We start from the raw sequence: 18,496 nt of genomic DNA, 5'->3' as shown, positions 1-18,496 counted from the left end.
AAGAAGTGTTGGCTTTGAGTAACAATAATAACTTTGTGGTGTGGTGATGTTGAGTACTATCAGAAAACTCAGAATTTGTGCCAATTTTCGTGAACTATTGCGCTTTCTCGTAGTATGTTACACAAACATTTATTATTTTTACGCGAAGCCAACAAATTTTAACACAAAGCGATGGTCCGACTCTTTCCAGAAAGGATACGGATACAAAGTTATCATCAAACATATATCATTTCTTCGCACAAAAGGCTACAATTTAGCATTGTGTCGATTCGTCTTAATGGACTATATTTTCTACATTTGATTTTGGTAAATTTTTAGACCCGTACGAAGCAGTGGGGTCTTATAGGTTTACGCATACGTTTGTAACACGTCGAATTGGACTCCCTGAGTAAGGGGAGACCTATTGTGGTTGTCTAGAGATGTCAAATCCGTGAAAAAAAGTCCGTCCGTCCGTCCGTCTGTCTGTCTTTCTGCACGATAACTTGAGTAAAACACACACGATTTCTAAAATTCTTTTTTTTTCGTTTGGTAATGTCAAAAAAAGGCTAAGTTCGAAGATGGGCGATTTTGGGTCGACCCCTCCCGCGCTGGGGCCCAATAAGTGCTTTAGGGTTTTTCGATATCTCCGGACATTTCAAAGCTACACTTGTAGTTGATGCGTAAAATGAAAGGTATTAACAATGCCGATCGACAAAAAAAATTTCATGGAAATCGGATGACCGACTCGTGAGTTAGACCCCTTGGTGTGAACCAGGTACAGGACGCGAAGCAGTTTTTGCTTGTAGGTCAGCCATTTGAACGGATTTCGACTGTTTGTGCTTTATTAGATAGGTATTGACTGTACCAATCAGGGAAAAAAAATTTGATGAAATTCGATTCACCAGAGCGTGAGATAGGTCTCTTGGAGTGAGCTCATATCCGACTACTCGGCCGTACAGTGAACTTGGTGTTTTTTGCCAATATCTCGAGTAAACTTTGACCGAATTTTATCAAGTTTTTTTTTTGTTTGAAAGATATTAACGAATGTAAAGCGTCAGTACTATTTCCGGTCTACCAACGAAATGGCTGCCGGCAGCCATATTGGATTTTAGTAAAAGTGAAATATCTTGGTAAAAATGGTACTAAGAAAGTTTCTGTTCACAGAGAAGTAATTGATTATCTGTGTAGGTCGTTTTCGGCATCCTATATATGGACATCTATATGTAACTATATGCAGCTATATATAGCTATATATAATAGCATATTAATCTGTTAAATGTTTATTTATACTAAAATATAGGTAAATATAGCGGTATATAGCTGTTTAAATAGGAATTTATGAAAGTTGACTTCGTACGGGGCAGTCTATATTGCCTCCGGCAATTTATTTGTACATGACAACAAGACAAAGAGTGAATAAACAATTGAAATGATATTAAAGGGCAAATAGGTTTTTAGCAGAGCAGAGAATGATGTGAGAGAGATGATGAGTTTCACATTATAAGCTTTTGATACGAATAGGTGTTCGTACTAGTCGGCGTTAGCTATGTTTTATTATTTCTTCAAAAAGACTTTCAAAGATAAATTTAGAGGTCTAGGAAAATGCAGAAAATATTTTCGATGTTTGTGAAAATTGCAAAAAAAAACGTGAAAAGCGCAAAAATTCGTGTAAAGCGCAAAAATTCGTAAAAATCGTAAAATTTCTTGAAAATCGCAAAAATTTGTCATCCGGCCGCCGCCGGCCGACCTTTTTGGTGGGCGGCTAGGCCTAGTCGCCGCGAGAACTTTTTTAACGAATAAGCCGTACCTAGCCGCCGCCTCTTTTATGGACGGCTAGACGCCGCCGACGTTTATTTTTCGGCTCTTCACTCTACCCTGAACTAAAACTTGTGATATTTTTCGTATTCTAAATTCTTACATTTGTCAAATTAACCATTTATTTACCGTTTTTAGACCCAAGAAACATGTTATGATTTTAAAAACGCCAAAATGAACGCAAAAAGAACGAGTGACGGCTCACGTAAACAATAGGCATATGCGCATAAGGGTTCGTACGGGGCTAACATCGCAACGTCTGCTAGGATCTACCTACCTAGTGATGAATTATCGCGAAAAAATGCTCTTTCGCTTGTTTATGAGGTAAAGGAACTACTTTCGCCTCTCAAAAGATGTGAAAGTTTCTTATCGCTTGGCATATGCAAAGTTAAGAGCTTGGATAAAGTGTCATTTAGATTCAAACGACAACACTCTCCACTTCAATCTGCAAAAATCTAAGACTCTTCAAGACAATGTTATGAGCATTCAAATCGACAAGACAATTGCAAGCCAATTCCACGTGAAAATCCGAAAACGGGCACGTAATGTATTATTAGTATACTATCATGATCGGTAAAAGGTTAAAGTTGGAATGGTAATGTCGATATGATTATACTACCAGAAAAATCATGTGTACTTCATGTTGACTAATTTATTTAATCTCGTCACGCATGCACAAGCGTATTTTTAAAACAAACATAACAAGCCGTAAGAACAGTCGGAGCGTTTGCTGCGGCTGAACCCCGTACGACCCGTCAACCTATTGTGTACGAAGTGCGTCCGAAAATTGAAGTGCTGGTGGCCTATTTATGGCCTTAAATTTAAATTGAAAAACATGGTGCCCCCCCTGCTTTGTGTCGATGTTACCGAAGTAAAGAAATGTAAGCAATTAGTTTGCGAGTATTGCTTCAATGGTAGTGTGTGATTCTTATGTTGTGGAGATCTTTTACGGAATCTTGACGGAGTTCAATGATCAGCAATTTAGTATTCAGAGGCAAATGTTGAAAATGTTGTCATGAGTGGATGTAGTCACTACATTGTAGTGATACTTCAAAAAACTGCAATAGGAAAGCTGCAAACTTTTGTTATAATCTGTTTTAAACCAATATACTTCTGCCTAAATGAACGACATTAACAGGGGACGTCAGTAAAATTTAGACATCGGGCTTCATCTGTTTTTCCAGTGCCTAATGTTTAATTCACAAATATTTCCTCAAAATTTGAAAAATTCATAAATGTGTTTTTGTGAATTTGAGTGACTAATTCTCAAATATTAGGGCCTAGTTTTTCTGGCTAGTCGGTCGACTCACGCAAGCAAAACTGCCGAGACGTCTCTATACGCTTTACTAACATCCTTGTAGAATAGGACGAAGAACATTTAGAATTGAAAATTTTACTTTTACTTAGACGTTGCAATAGACAAACAAATTCAAGTTTCAAACGAAGGAGGGCTGATAAAAGAATTTTACTAGAAGTTGATAAATATTACGAGTATGGGGCTCTTCAGGAAACAAGTACACTTGTCGAAAAACCGTTACCAAAGCAGGGCCTATTTGAGAACTTTTAAGAACTTTAGGAATTTTTCAGAAGTTTAAGAACTTGTTGAGAATTTATTCTTCAGAAATACTTAACATCTGTAATAATATTCACACTTAAAAGACTTAGGCAAATATTGATGGTCTTTCAAATTGTTTCAAAATTCAATGATTGGGGGACGGTATATTCTCTTTTTGTCTTGAGATTCGTTGAATATGCCATGATACCATTCTTGTTCTTTAGCATTCGGAGAAGATTTTGCTATTCTGTTTTTCAGATCCATCCATATCTGAATGTCACTATTTGGGTCGAAATTTTCCAGTGTACCCATATTCGCGTTAACATACAAATAGTCGAACAAAGTCTCTGGACCCACTGATGAGCGGACGACGGTTTTGAACTTATTGTAAACACCTGAGAAAGGTAAAATAAGAAAGAACTAAGCTTTCAAATGTAAGTACGAAGGTCTTATCTTACTTATTAGCCTTTCGACGTCAGCCGAGTAAGGCTTTGCAGCAGCAATTCGTGCCAATGCAGTCTTTAGTGTTTCGAAATTTTCAGGAAATGAATTAATCAATTTTTGCAAGTTGCGGATTGGTGTTGTTTGTTCATCGCATTGTAAGATGGGTACAGCGTGATAATAGTCGGAGATGAATTGGTTTTCGTCCATATCTGGTTACTATGATCTTATGGCACTCCTTTAGTTGCGCAGAAGAGATTTCGGTTTCTGGACGGAAATTGGCCAGGGTCAGTATTTTAGCGGACTTCCTGTTTGATGACATAATACATTGGATGAAACAAAAACCCGCCTTAGCTGAGGTATATTCGATACGAAAATTTCGATTCACTTTTCAATGTGTCAATCTTAGGTGCTGAAAAAGGAATTACAGCTCAAGTTCGAATCCGACAGCTATACAAGAAATCCGGATGATTCGATTTCTTGTAGAATTAAATGTACCTGGCTGTGATAAAGTGACTGCAAAATCCTATCCTACTTATCAAAAACGGAAGAGAGTAGGTCGAAAGCCGCAGAGATTTGCACAATCAAAATGGCATTACACCGCGTTGAAAGAACACTTACTTCAGAAACATCAACTAATCCGTCAAATGAAGATGCGACGAATGAAAGTCCCGAAAATAATGCCGATGGAGATAATACTAGCAATCAAAGTGGTGAAGAAAATTAGAGTCCAATTAATACTTTAAGTCAAAGTCAAGAATTGGAAATCCATATCGCAGATCACATTATATTAGAACACGAAGACGATATTCTCGATGAAATTCCAGAAGGAATTGTCCTTGCGATTGCAAGCGAGTTTCCAAGTGAAACGTCGACAGTGAGTATAGATCAAATAGCAGACTCGACGTCGACACAACTAAACTGTGACGTTCAAGATGACATTCCAGAAGGAATTGCACTTGAGATTGGACAACCTAACTCTGACGTCCAAATTGATGCTTCTACAAGTAAAATGATCAGATTATTGCATCGGAAGAGACGAGCACGTATATTGAATGCTGTCACTGAACCGAAATGATCAAGAACGAAAAATCCCCGTTACGATTATTAGACATCGTTTAACCACCCAAAATTTTGATTTGTTTTTGTTAAAATTAAAATTAAAATATATTTTCTTAAATCTGAGAACTTTTAAGAACTTTACGAACTTTTGGGACTTTTCGAACAGAACCTAGTTTCAAAAATGGGCAAGCGGCTCAAAAATACCCGAATGAATATCACAAAATTGTTTCCGAATTAATGAATTCAAACAAAATTCAAAACTTGCGTTACGTGCTCTGAAAGTGCTCACTTAGACGTTATAAAGGAAATTGTGTTCCATTTGTAAATCCCTTGTGAAGGCCGCAAATTTTCTTCTAATTTTTCTTCGAGAGTCACGGATGTTTACTACAAAAATTATTGAATGGAAATAAGAGTCAGCAACAAGGCTTTTTAGCACGATGAAACAGTCTGTGATGAAAATAATTAATAACATTAAAATATTACACCTTCAAAACATCACGCTCACGCCGCCGTAGAGGTCAATCTAAAATCACGCCTGTCTAAATTATTTTTTAGATTCTCGGAATTCTGTAAATTTCCAAAGAAATTTGTAAAACAACAAAAGAATTGCATAGAAATTCTTCGGAAATTTACAAAATTCTGAGATTCCAATAATTAATTTAGACCGGCGTGATTTTAGATTGACCACTGTGGCCGCCGCCAATTGAACTTTTATCGGCGCACATTTCTGATAGGACAGGTAATGAAATATGTTAATGCATGTTCCATGTCACATAAGCGAATTAATGGAAGTGAATTTCGAACGGGCTAAACGAAATTTCTAACATGTAAACATTTAGTTACGGGTACACTAGGGTCACTAAGGCTGTCCAGAAATGGCGCCCACTGTTTTTCGAGAGTTTGAAGACCCCCATGTGCACCATTTTCCAATACCTTTAACATGGCGTGTCCACTTTGGCCAGAGCTTTCCTTCCTCTTTACGGCAGACATTGTTTATAGACATCCCCCTCATAGGCTCGTAAGACCCATCATCGCAACGTCTGCTACGGACCCCTCTAGATCTGTGTTATTCTGGTCATCAAAAGTATCAATTAATTGTCTCAGGATCTAAGTAATTTATTGCACCGTGAGCGTAAACACAAATTAAAAATATTTTCATTTATTAGTCCAGTTTTGATTCCATCGGTACTGCATGAGGTATTTTTGTAGTCGTTGAACCTGCGAGACACACTTACCATGAAAACAAAGTTCGGATACAGTCAAGTACAGTCACTTACTTACTTCGAAACATCTACTTATGCAGGCAGTGTCGACGTGATGTTCGGCTCGTCTTCAGTGACTGAAACACATCAGTTCGTGGGATATTATTCAATGAGTATAAACCACTGATGGTAAAGTCGAAAACACACGAACGACTTTGCGTTTAAGTTGAAAGTCCTTTGACAGATGGTACATACAAATACATTTGTGCCGTACTCACTTTTGCAACATTTTTGTATGTAACAACAGCTAACAAAGTCCCCCATCAAGCAATGCTCTCTCTAGCACCGAAGTTAACTAAGACGCGATCAAGTATATTTCCTGAACTGAAACAGTGGATGGATTTTTCCATTGTAATCAGATATTCACGACAGGCTAAAGTCGTCCGTTTTCCAGCCGTTTTGCCTCCGTTTTTAAGGCGTGGCTTGACAAATGGAATTATGACAGTGCAAAAGTCATTTAAACAATAGAAACGTCATGGAGAACAAAACGGCGACAAAACGGAAGACTGGGAATTTAACTTATATTAAACAATGGAAAGCGCTGCGTAATTCTCGATCAACGCAAAATTGCTCGTATGTTATCGGCCTAATGCGAATCGGCAAAAGAACACGAAAATTTCGTATGAGTTCGAGTGGAGTGTAACTTCACTTCAAGACCAATCAATCAATAGAAATCTGTAGCACTGTGACGCACTACTAACGAACTGTGGAGCTACACTCAAATTCACCCGAAACTAGGACAACGCTGAAGGTTTTAGCGTTTCTTTTCTCATTAAATCATCTTCCTTACCTTCGACGACTTTTTGACAAATGAAATTGTACATTATGTTCGTACAGGTGACGGAATCGTATGAATATCGTAATGCGGCATCGCTAGCTTTTCTCAGTGTCACACAGCTATCACTGGATGGATAATAATTAGCGTACTTGAATGCCCATTCCAGATCAAAGTCCAGTATCTTGCCAGTATGGAACGAATACCATACGTCTTCGGTGCCCGTTGATGTTATGCCGACGTGTAGTGGATTCGACAGGTCTGCGAATTCTATCAGTTTTTTGCGTAGAGTCTCATCGTCTGTGGACGATGACGGAGTGTACAATTCCATTCCGTAATTACGGCACACCAGGTTAGCTGTTGTCCAGTCGACATCGAAAAGGCTGACAAAAATTTCTTTTTGCGTTGAGCCGATCTCTGAGAGACATAGAAAAAAATGGGTCGTGGACAGATGAGGAGCGGTATGCGTGGAAACAGAAAATATTTTTTACTGTAGCTTGTCAGTGGCTTCAGAAACATGGGATCGATTTGACTGGGAACTTTCACGTCGGATAACGATTCGTCGTATTCGCATACAAACTGGAAGTCAAAATCGCACGGAATGTCATTCATCTTTGGCAAGCCCATGTTTTTCAGTGCTAACAAGAGATTTTTTCCATTGAATTTCGCTCGATCACTCAAGAAGAAACACTTCAACTCATACCAACGCAATTTTCGGCTCCATTATGATTATTTGGCTCTCCCCGATTCCAAACCATTTCATAGTTGAGTTGCCCGTCAGAAGTGACCCATTCAGATTCCTTCTCATCGGACCTGTAGCCAGCAATCGATACGGAATTCCATTCATCGTTGAACTTTTGCAACACACTTCCAAGGTAATCGTATTCGGATTGATTTATTGGCGAAACCATTTGCATGCCAAAGCTTTGACAGATCTTTGGTACGTTGTTTGATTGAGCTTTCAATTCGAAGCTTGCGTAGTATTTTTTCGTCTCTGCAATTTGGGTAAAAGGCAAATTAGTAGAAATTTCCCCTTTGCCCAGACCCAGACACTTTACAGTGGTCGAAAATGCATTTTGTTTGACGAGAAATGAAGATTGTGCATGATTAACCCTTAACCCTTAAGTCGTTAACTACATTCACGCCGTAAATGTGCCCTAAATTTGAATTTCAAGAAAACGAGTCGATGAAAAAGTGAACCGAAAAATACATTTCAACGCTCCCTTCATACAACGGACAATGACGTTGCGTTGGTAATACTTAAGGCTCGGAACGGGTTCGGGTTGACCTGTTTTAGTTCAGGTTGACCTGAACCGGATTTATGACCCGAACCTGAAAAATTATTTCGCGTTCAACCCGAACTTGACCCGAACTTGAATTTTCGATTTCGGGTTTAACCCAAACCTGACCTGAACACGAAATTGTTCAACCCGAATTTGACCTGAACCTGAATTTTCAATTTCGAGTTCGACCCGAACCTGAACTGAACCCGAAATTTTAAATTTAATCAGGTCGGGTTCGGGTAACCCGAAATTCTGAGCGTTTATTACACTAAAAAAAGTCAAAAATTTCGGGTTACCCGAACCCGACCTGATTAAATTTAAAATTTCGGGTTCAGTTCAGGTTCGGGTCGAACTCGAAATTGAAAATTCAGGTTCAGGTCAAATTCGGGTTGAACAATTTCGGGTTCAGGTCGGGTTCGGATTAAACCTGAAATCGAAAATTCAAAATCGGGTCAAGTTCGGGTTGAACCCGAAATAATTTTTCAGGTTCGGGTTAAATCAAGTTCGGGTTCCGGTCTGACCGAACCCGACCCGTTCCGAGCCTTACTTTTGTGAGAAAGATTTTGAATTTCGACCGTACTTATGGCATGAATTACCTACATAGCCCCAGTGCGAAAGCTCAATTTTATCCTTTCAAACAAAAAAAAAATCTGTAAGAATCACTTGGGACACCCTAAATTTATTGCGGAATCCTAAGAACCAGCATATTACCTTAATGATCCCAAACGTTCAGAAGGGAACCGATTTGCCTAAACTCAGTGAAACGAGCCATCAGAACAGTCGGAGCGTTTGCTGCGAATGAGCCCCGTACGAACCCGTATATCTATTGTGTACGTAAAGTGAACCTATTGCGCCCGTAAATGTAGTTAAAGTAAAATTATTATTAAACGTGTACATCTTAGAAATTACGCATAGCGCAATTACGAAGCCCCGTACGGCGTTCCTTTCAAATGTAACAAAAATTTCAAATAGCCCTAAAATTTTAATTTATTGAGTATAAATACTACACTCGGCCTCAGTCCGAGGACCTAAATTTAAAAAAATAACACTATTCTATTCGGTCTTCGACTACCTTTCAAATGAAACAAAAATTAGGAAGAAAGGATGAAATTTACTCGAGTTATATGCAAGATACACATAGGGCCCTAGTAGCGGCCTTAGTCCAAGGACCCAAATTTAATATATATTACACACTTGTCACGAAGAAGTCGAGGCTTGCCGAGACTGATAGTGACAAGTGTGTACTCTATTTTATCACATAAGCGAAAACGAGAAAACAACATAGAACTGAAGTGTAATTTTTGAATTAAACTTCTAGTGAAGTAATTTTGACATTCGAACATCGCGCGTATATGATAAAACATAGCTAACGCCGACCCATATGAAACACCAATTCGTATCAAAGGCTTATAATGTGAAACTGATCATCTCTCTCACTTCAATCTCTGCTCTGCTAAAAACCTATTTTCTCTTGAATATCACTTACATTACAGTTTGTTCATGTCATTTTTACACAGTTTTAGATATGTCAGAGTTTTTAATGTACCCAGTCAATTAAGTTCTTCCCAAATTATGAATATTTGGCGCAAAATTTAAAATTTCTATCGCGAATTCAAATATTGCGCAATTTGGGAAGAACTTAATTGACTGGGTACATTAAAAACTCTGACATATCGACAGTCTTTAGAAACTGTGTAAAAATGAAATGAACAAACTGTATCTACTCTTTGCCTTGTTATCATATGCAAATAAATTGCCGGAGACAATATCGACAGCCCCGTACGAAGTTAAATTTCATAAATTCCTATTTAAACAGCTATATACCGCTATATTTACCTATATTTTACTATAAATAAACATTTCACAGATGAATATAGCTCAATTGGTGGTCTTACAAAATCCGGATAAAAAAAATCCGGACAAAAAATATCCAGTCAGAAAAATCCGGACAATACAAAATCCGGATGATAAAAATCCGGAATTTTGTCGGGATTAAATCCGGAATTCCGGATTTTTTTAAATGGAAAAAAATCATGGAAAGTAAGGTTAACATTGTATATGTGAGTACGGTTGAGTGATACTCAATGAGAAAAGTTGAACAGTGGTGAATGGTGAATCAAAAACAGAGTAATCTTACAAAATGCGGAGACCAAAAATGCGTATTCTTTCCGGATAACTTTAATCTTCACGATGTTGTCGTACATGATATAATCAAGGTATTCTGTTGCGTGTTGACAATAGGAAAATGGCGCCGCAGGCATAAAAAGGAAAAGCGGGGGTTCAGGGGGCGGCAGCCCCCTAACATAAAAAGAAACTTCTGATTATTTTTGCCGTGGGAAATTTCGTATAAAATTTGACAAAAGTAATATGGGAACCGGACTTTAAAAAAATATCCGAAAAACTAATTTTTGGTATATACGTAGCTTTCAGTAGTAGACAGAAACTTTATATCAAAAATTTCGTGCTTTATCATTTTGTCTTCGTTGAGATATACTGGTTCCCACGTTACATGACAAAATAGATTAATCAAGGTATTCTGTTGCGTGTTGACAGTAGAAGAATAGCGCCGCAGGCATAAAAAGGAAAAGCGGGGGTTCAGGGGGCGGCAGCGTGTTGACAGTTGGAGAATGGTGCCGCAGCCATGAAAAAGAAAAGGAAGAATAGAAAAAAAATTCTGATGTGGTTGGTAGTTGCGCCGCAGGCCGTGAAATAATTAAAAAAAAAGAAAAGCGGGGTCGAGGGGGGGGGGGGTCAAAGGGGATTCCCCCCTTGATAGTTCGAAATCCGGAAATTACGAAAACTAGATTGATTACCCTAATTAAAGTGGATGTTGCAACTTTGTATTTTGAAGCTTCTTGATCAGCGTCGCAGATCCAGAAGTTAATAAAAGATAGTGTCACAAAGCGGCAATAAATATTTAAGGAAAGCGTCACATATAGGCATGGGCGATAATGATAATGATTATCGATATTTATCGACTATCGATAATCGATAATTATCGACTTTTTTTATCGAAAATTATCAAAAAAATATCGATAATCGATAATTATTGATATTTTGATAATTATCAAGATATCGATATTTCGGTCCGAAAATCCGATATTTATCGGTTTATTCCTATATATCGGTATATTATCATGAATTTTCAGATAAATATCAAAATATCGATATTTTATAATTATCGAATTTCGATATTTTGATAATTATCGATAATTATTAAATTATCGATAACGATATGATTAATCAATTATCGATAATTTCTTTCGATTGATATTATCGATAATTTTGAACGTCTCCCATCCCTAGTAACATATTCAGAAGTGAATAAAAGATAGTGTCACGTAGCGACAATAAATTAAGGAATTATCCGGATTCTGTAAGGGGCTAGAGATGAGTGGGCATAGCAAATTTTTGTGCCCACATGCCCACTATGCCCATCATTTGAGAAAAAAATGCCCATGGGCACTGGCCCAGCCCACAAACTATGTGTGCACAAATCGTCGAATTGTAAAGTTTTGAACGGTTATTTTTTTTCGCACGTTGTTCTGCTGATATGAACAATGAGTTTCAAAGTGTGGTGACGACGGCATACAATAATAATAACATGATAAAATCAATGTACCAAAAGAACGCTGTACATATCGCACACACTCTTCATCTTCACTCACCAGGGACTAAAATAAGGATTTCTGTGCAGGTGGGAAACTTTTCGAAGGGGCGCCTAAACACAAAATCTTGGGCGCCAAAGCAACAATTTTTTATCCAAAAATAATATCGTGCGTTCAGGACGTTGACGTAAATATATTTTACGATTTAAAGGGAATTATTCCCCTGACCGTGTAAGTCTAGGGTATTTCATCCAAAAAATCATTTAAAATGTCAAAATTTATAGTCTAGTCAAGTTGCCAATCATACCTGATAATAATCTGCAATTTTCTGGAATTTAATTTTTCGGTCATGTTAGGGGTGTTACCTGTGGAAAATGCGTCCACAATACGACCTAAAAATAAAATTCCAGAAAATTGCAGATAATTATCGGTTTACTGGACTAAAAGGTGTTTTTGGTAGAATATCAGCCCTAAAAATCACAATAGTGGTGAGTTTTTGGGTATGAGGGTGAGTTTTGTCTATAATTTATATATCTCAATAGATGTAACTGAAAAAATTCTCAAGTAACGTCTATAACATCTGTGATTTTTGCAGAATTTTTGGACCCCTACTTATAGGTAAAAATATTTATTTAAAAATTCTTCTTTAAATTAGGGTGTGTTCCGCCATTTTAAAAAATCTGAGTAAATTACATAATCTAGGCATATTCCATGAAGACAAATCAAGTGACCAAAAACGGTAGTAGCACTTTTGTCTAGCATATGGAAAAAAATCATTGAATTTTTTCATCGTTAAATAGGGGTCCAAAAAATCTGAAAAAATCTCGGATGTTAACCCTCCATATACAGACATTTTTTGAGAATTTCTACCGAAATAAATGAGAAACAAAATTCACATTTTTGTCAATAACTCCATTTTAGAGTTTCATACGCCACTTCACTGAAACTCTAGGCCAAGACCTTTCGAATGATTTAGTTCCTTTAGTTCCTTTAGTGTCACTTTTTACATGCCAACCCTATTTTCTTTCCATTTTTTTAGTTTTTAGTAAAGTGAAAGCCACAAATGTGAAATACTTTGATTCTGTATCTGTATCTCCATCTAAATGATGATAGAAGATTTAAAAAAAAGAACGGATATCGACAATGCCATTATCATTTTCCAACTAGGTTCAATGCGCCGCAGGCAAAATTTGTATTAAAATTACATTCATTTGACTATTTCAAGTCAGATAATTGTAATTTTTCTTGTGGGCAGATCTGGATTCGCAGGTGGGAATTAGAGGGGCGCAGGTGGGAAAATTCCCACCTGCGATGTTCCTTAGTTTAGTCCCTGTCACTCACTCCTGCTCCCTGTGAAATTTCAGGCGAACTATTAAAAACGATACATTCACGACAGCTAAAATTCGATGAATCGCTGTACTTAACATTTTCAATTCACTCAACTTTCTCATATGGAGAATGTTGAGAGCTTACCCGCCTCTCCTTCTTTCTTATTTTATACCTGAAATTCCTAACAAATTTAAAATAAAATCAAATAAGGCTTGCCATAGATAAAGGTCTCTGTCCGAAAGCCAAGCTATCAAAGTTCACACTACGTGAAGCTAGTAGTAACAATCAATCCGGATTTTGTATCATCCGGATTTTTTTCGTCCGGATTTTTCTGTCCGGATTTTTTTTGTCGGGATTTTTTTTATCCGGATTCTGTAAGGGAGCCGCTCAATTTGCCTGTATATAGCTCAATATAGCTGTATGTAGTTGAATATATATGTCCATATATAGAATGCCGAAAACGACCTACACACATAACAAATTATTTCCATGTTAACAGAAACTCTCAAAGTACCATTTTTCCCAAGATGTATCACTTTTACAAAAATTCTTTATGGCCGCCGACAGCCATTTTGTTAGGAGACCTGAAACAGTACTGACGCTTTACATTCGTTAATATCTTTCAAACAAAAACGAGCCGTCAGAACAGTCGGAGCGTTTGCTGCGACTGAGCCCCGTACGAACCCGTACATCTATTGCGCACGTGACCCTAGTTCGTCCGTCGCCCTACTCTTAACGTAAGTCTACTGCGCCCGTAAACGTCGGTAAAGTAAAATTCTTATGAAATTTGTACGTCTTAAAAATTGTGCATAGCGCAATTACGAAGCCCCGTACGATGTTCCTTCCAAACGTAACACAAATTTAAAATTGACTTAAAATTTCCTCAGTCCTATATTAACCTATATTTACCTATAAATAAGCAATTTACTGATAAATATGCTAGTATATAGCTCAAGATAACTATCTATACCGTTATATAGCTCAATATAGATATATATATATATATATATATATATATATATATATATATAGATATCCATATTTGGGATTCTTGAAACACCCCACACACGTAACCACTCATTTCCCACTGATCAGTAACTTTGTAAGTATCATTTTCACCGATTTATATTGATTTTACAAAAATCCAAAATGGCGGTCGACGGCCATTTTGTTAGGAGGTGGAAAGTAGTACGACTGCTTTACATTCGTTAGTACCTTTCAAACAAAAAAAAATTCATGAAATTCGGTCAAAGTTTACTCGAGATATTAATAAAAAAAACACCACCTTCACTGTACGGCCGAGTAGCCGGATATGAGCTCACTCCAAGGGACCTAGCTCATGCTCCGGTCAACCTAATTTCATAAACTTTTTTTCCCTCATTGGTACGGTCAATACCTATCTAATAAAGCAAAATCCATTAAAATCCGTTCAAATTTGGCCAACCTACAATCAAAAACGGCTTGCCGCCCTGTACCTAGTTTACACCAAGGGGTGTAACTCACGAGTCGGTCATCCAATTTTCATAAACTTTTTTTTTGTCGATAGGTATTGTAAATACCTTTCATTTGATGTATCACTTACAAGTGTAGCCTTTGAATGGCCAGAGAAATCTTTGGAAAACGTTAAAGCACTTATGGGGCCCTAACTCGGGAATCGCCCATCTTCGAACTTAGCCTCACAATTTCAACTACCTTTCAGGGAAAAAAATTGAAATAGGATTTGATTTACTCAAGATATCGACGTGACAGACGGACAGAAGGACAGACGGACAGACAAAATTTTTATTGTGGATTCGTCATCTATGAACATAGGCAAACACTTTGCTATTAGCGCCTGCTTCGAATTCCATCAATTACACACGGCACCGTAATCCTATAAGCCCCTTCGTACTTTGTACGGGGCTAAAAATTATGAAATGCGGTCAAAATTTACTAGAGATATTGACAAAATACTCCACGTTCACTGTACGGGCGAGTAGCCGGATAAGATCTCACTTCAAGAGACCTAGCTCACGCTCAGGTGAACATAATTTCATTTTTTTTCCTGATTGGTACGGTCAATACCTATCTGACAAAGCGAAAGTAGACGAAATATGTTCAAATTTGGCCGACCTACAAGCAAAAACTGCTTGCCGGCCAGTACGTGGTTCACACCAAGAGCTCTAACCCACGAATCGGTCATCCGATTTCTATCAAATTTTTGTTTTGTCGATTGGTATTGTAAATACCTTTGATTTGACGTACACTCGCGGAATTTTGAAAACCGACACATTTTCTGTTTCGTGGTTTACTGGTTTTTTGTGAATTTTGCATGTATTTTTATATGGAGAAATCAGAAACTCAAGTAAAACACAGAAACAGAAAATGTGTCGGTTTTCAAAATTCGGTGTAAAACCAGTAAACCACGAAACAGAAAATGTGTCGGTTTTCAAAATTCCGTGTGTCTATTAGGCATAGGCGATAATGATAATGATTATCGATAATTATCGATTATCGATAATCGATAATTATCGACTTTTTTATCGAAAATTATCAAAAAAATACCGATAATCGATAATTATTGATATTTTGATAATTATCAAGATATCGATAATTCGATATATCGATATTTCGATCCGAAAATCCGATATTTATCGATATATCGGTATATTACCATAAATTTTCAAATAAATATCAAAATATCGATATTTCAATAATTATCGAATTTCGATTTTTTGATAATTATCGATAATTATTAAATTATCGATAACGATATGATTAATCGATTATCGATAATTTCTTTCGATTGATATTATCGATAATTTTGAACGTCTCCCATCCCTAGTGTGTATCACTTATAAGTGGAGCTTTTAAATGTCCGGAGATATCTTTGAAAAACCGTGAAGCACTTATTGGGCCTCAGCTCGGGAGGGGTCGACCCAAAATCACTCATCTTCGAACTTAGCCTGTCTTTTGACATTACCAAACGTGAAAATTTTTTTTTTTTTAAATCTGATGCGTTTTACTCAAGTTATAGAACCCACAGACAGACGGACAGAGAGACGGACATTTTTTTTCACTGGTTTGGCATCTCTGGACAACCACAATAGGTTTCCCCTTACTCAGGGAGTCGAATTCGACGTGTTGAAAACGAATGCGTATTGCGTAAACCTATAAAACCCCAGTCTAAAAATTTTCAACAACATTCTATTCGGCCTTCGATTACCTTCCAAATGAAACAAAAATTATGAAAAACGAATGAAATTTACTCGAGTTATATGTAAAAAATACACACAGGGCCCTAGTAGCGACCTTAGTCCCAAATTTAACAGTTTTTTCAACAACTTTCTTTTCGGTGGTCGATTACCTTCCAAATGAAACAAAAATTCGGAAGAACGGATGAAATTTACACGTGTTATATGCAAAATACACGGAGGGCAAGTAGCCTTCCACTTCTAAAGCCCTAACTCACGGTCTACTCACCCGATTTAAAAAAAAAAAATCCTGGATTGGTATTGACAATACCTATCATTTACCGGATTCGTCATCTATGAACATAGGCAAACACTTTGCCCTCACCGTCTGCTTCGAATTCTATCAATTACACACGGAATCGTAATCCTATGAGCCCTTTTGTACTTCGTACGGGGCTAAAAGAAAGATTTTTCAAAATCAGTTGACATTTATCGTGTACACGGACAGACAGACAGGCAGACATCTTTTGTTATAAACGGTCCCAATATTTCGTGCGAGGCTTTAAAATATTTCGCTGCATGAACGAAAAACTAGCCGTCCTTCTTCAATTTTCGTAATACAAATTTGGACCACCCCATTGATTACACGTAGTGTCTGATTTTCGATTCGACGGCAAAATGAATGTAAAATGATCGTCAGCAAAAGTCTTACCGAAACTTCCAATGTATGTGAAGAATGTTGCTCTAACATCAATCTTATCGTCACCCGGCCGATTTTCTTCGTAGTACCTATCGACAATTTCCGTCCGTTCACATAAAAATTTGTTCAATTTACCGTTACATTTCTCATGACGAATTTCCAGTTTTCCTCTCCGATATTTTTGCATTGAGTAGCATGGTTCGTTTTCCGATCCGTCCGAGTCATCAGAGTCGGGGTCGTATTCGGCCACGGTTAAATTGTAACCGTCCACGAAAACCTTATCCTCAAATAGTTTGCCATTTTGCCTGCCCATTGCAGCGAGATTATTTAGTTCATCGTCCGTTTCGATCAACGCCATTCGCATTCCACTCGATTTGCAGACCATAAATGCTTCGGTCCATTTGTAGGTGATGCGATGCGACGAATAATAGCGCTTCAAAGTGATCTTACCATCGTCGGTGGTGTTGTACTCTAAGCATAGTAAATTGAGGACACTGGAGGGCAAATACAAAAATTGATACTCACTGTAACTGCCAATGAATTTCAAAAAGCTCGGTACTGATTGATTGGCGTTGATCGCAATCAAGCATATTAAAAATGTAACTAGGCAAAGTGCTTGCATTCTCATTATGTCTCTCCTAACTTGACTGGCACCGGAGTGATGTTGGAAATATTTTTCGGCAAAATTAAAATTAGAAAGTTGTTCGCAAGGTTATCAATGTGCTCTGCTCTTCGTACGCAATTTTTAGTCCCGTACGAAGTACAAGGTTTTTGGAATTAAGATGCTTTCAATCACACATGGGACATACCCTGCACCTGGGCTTCGAATGGTGCTGTTGTGCGTACTCAGTAATTTAAGTGAAATGAGATCAAGCATTTTCGACATGAAATCTAGTACGTACCTTTACTGTTAGATGGAGTTACTAGTTAATATGGTGTAAGTCTTCCATGTATGGCTTATTAGAATCAACTAATATCCAGTGAAATGACAAGTTGGTACGCATGTGGCCTACTGTCATTCACATACGCATTTATGTCGGGCACAGGCGTACCGACTTATCATTTCTCTGTTAACAGCATAGTGTTTCGACCTTACTATGGTAATGTGTCAACACTATTAGCGTCTAATAGTGAATACTTAACCAACGCAGGGATAAAACAGGCCAAGCAGCATTTTCCACCCGGGAATCGAGGGTAAAGAGGAGGCAAGTTCTTACATCTTTTCTTACAAAAAATTGACGAAAAAGTTACGTCACAAGTAACGACTTCTGTTCCGGAATACAGGAAACTTGGTAAAACCGAATCATCTGCCATTGGTGACGACGGGTATACGGGTTCGTGCGGGACTATCATCGCATCGGGTGCTAACGTTTTCCTCTGTTTTTTTTTTATATTTCATATCGCAACACTTCTCTTATGCAACAATCGAACAACTTATGTAACTCTTCAAAATAACAACAAACAAAAAATGCAAAAGTGATTAGAACAGAGTAGTCAGAAAAAACTGACATTTG

At 37.5% G+C, this 18,496-nt stretch overlaps 1 protein-coding gene across 2 annotated transcripts; it reads right to left on the bottom strand.

Moving 5' to 3' along the window:
• Positions 1-5,954: 5,954 nt before the first annotated feature.
• LOC119075064 (macrophage mannose receptor 1-like) lies at positions 5,955-17,640 on the bottom strand. 2 transcript variants are annotated; one of them, XM_037181459.1, is made up of 7 exons: positions 17,508-17,640; positions 16,995-17,453; positions 7,593-7,883; positions 7,381-7,527; positions 6,905-7,306; positions 6,130-6,191; positions 5,955-6,070 (listed from the first exon to the last, which is right to left on the bottom strand). In XM_037181459.1, the coding sequence occupies exons 1-6, from the start codon at positions 17,608-17,610 to the stop codon at positions 6,148-6,150; spliced, it is 1,446 nt and encodes a 481-aa protein (XP_037037354.1). In that variant the 5' UTR covers positions 17,611-17,640; the 3' UTR covers positions 5,955-6,070; positions 6,130-6,147. The 2 variants fall into 2 exon arrangements, with proteins under 2 accessions (XP_037037354.1, XP_037037353.1); XM_037181458.1 differs by having other exon boundaries at positions 6,134-6,191.
• Positions 17,641-18,496: the final 856 nt, after the last annotated feature.

Source organism: Bradysia coprophila, unplaced genomic scaffold (assembly GCF_014529535.1).
Source record: "Bradysia coprophila strain Holo2 unplaced genomic scaffold, BU_Bcop_v1 contig_176, whole genome shotgun sequence".
Classification (NCBI taxonomy): domain Eukaryota; kingdom Metazoa; phylum Arthropoda; class Insecta; order Diptera; family Sciaridae; genus Bradysia; species Bradysia coprophila.
The sequence above is the reverse complement of the archived record's forward strand: the minus strand, read 5'-3'. Positions and strand labels throughout refer to the sequence as shown.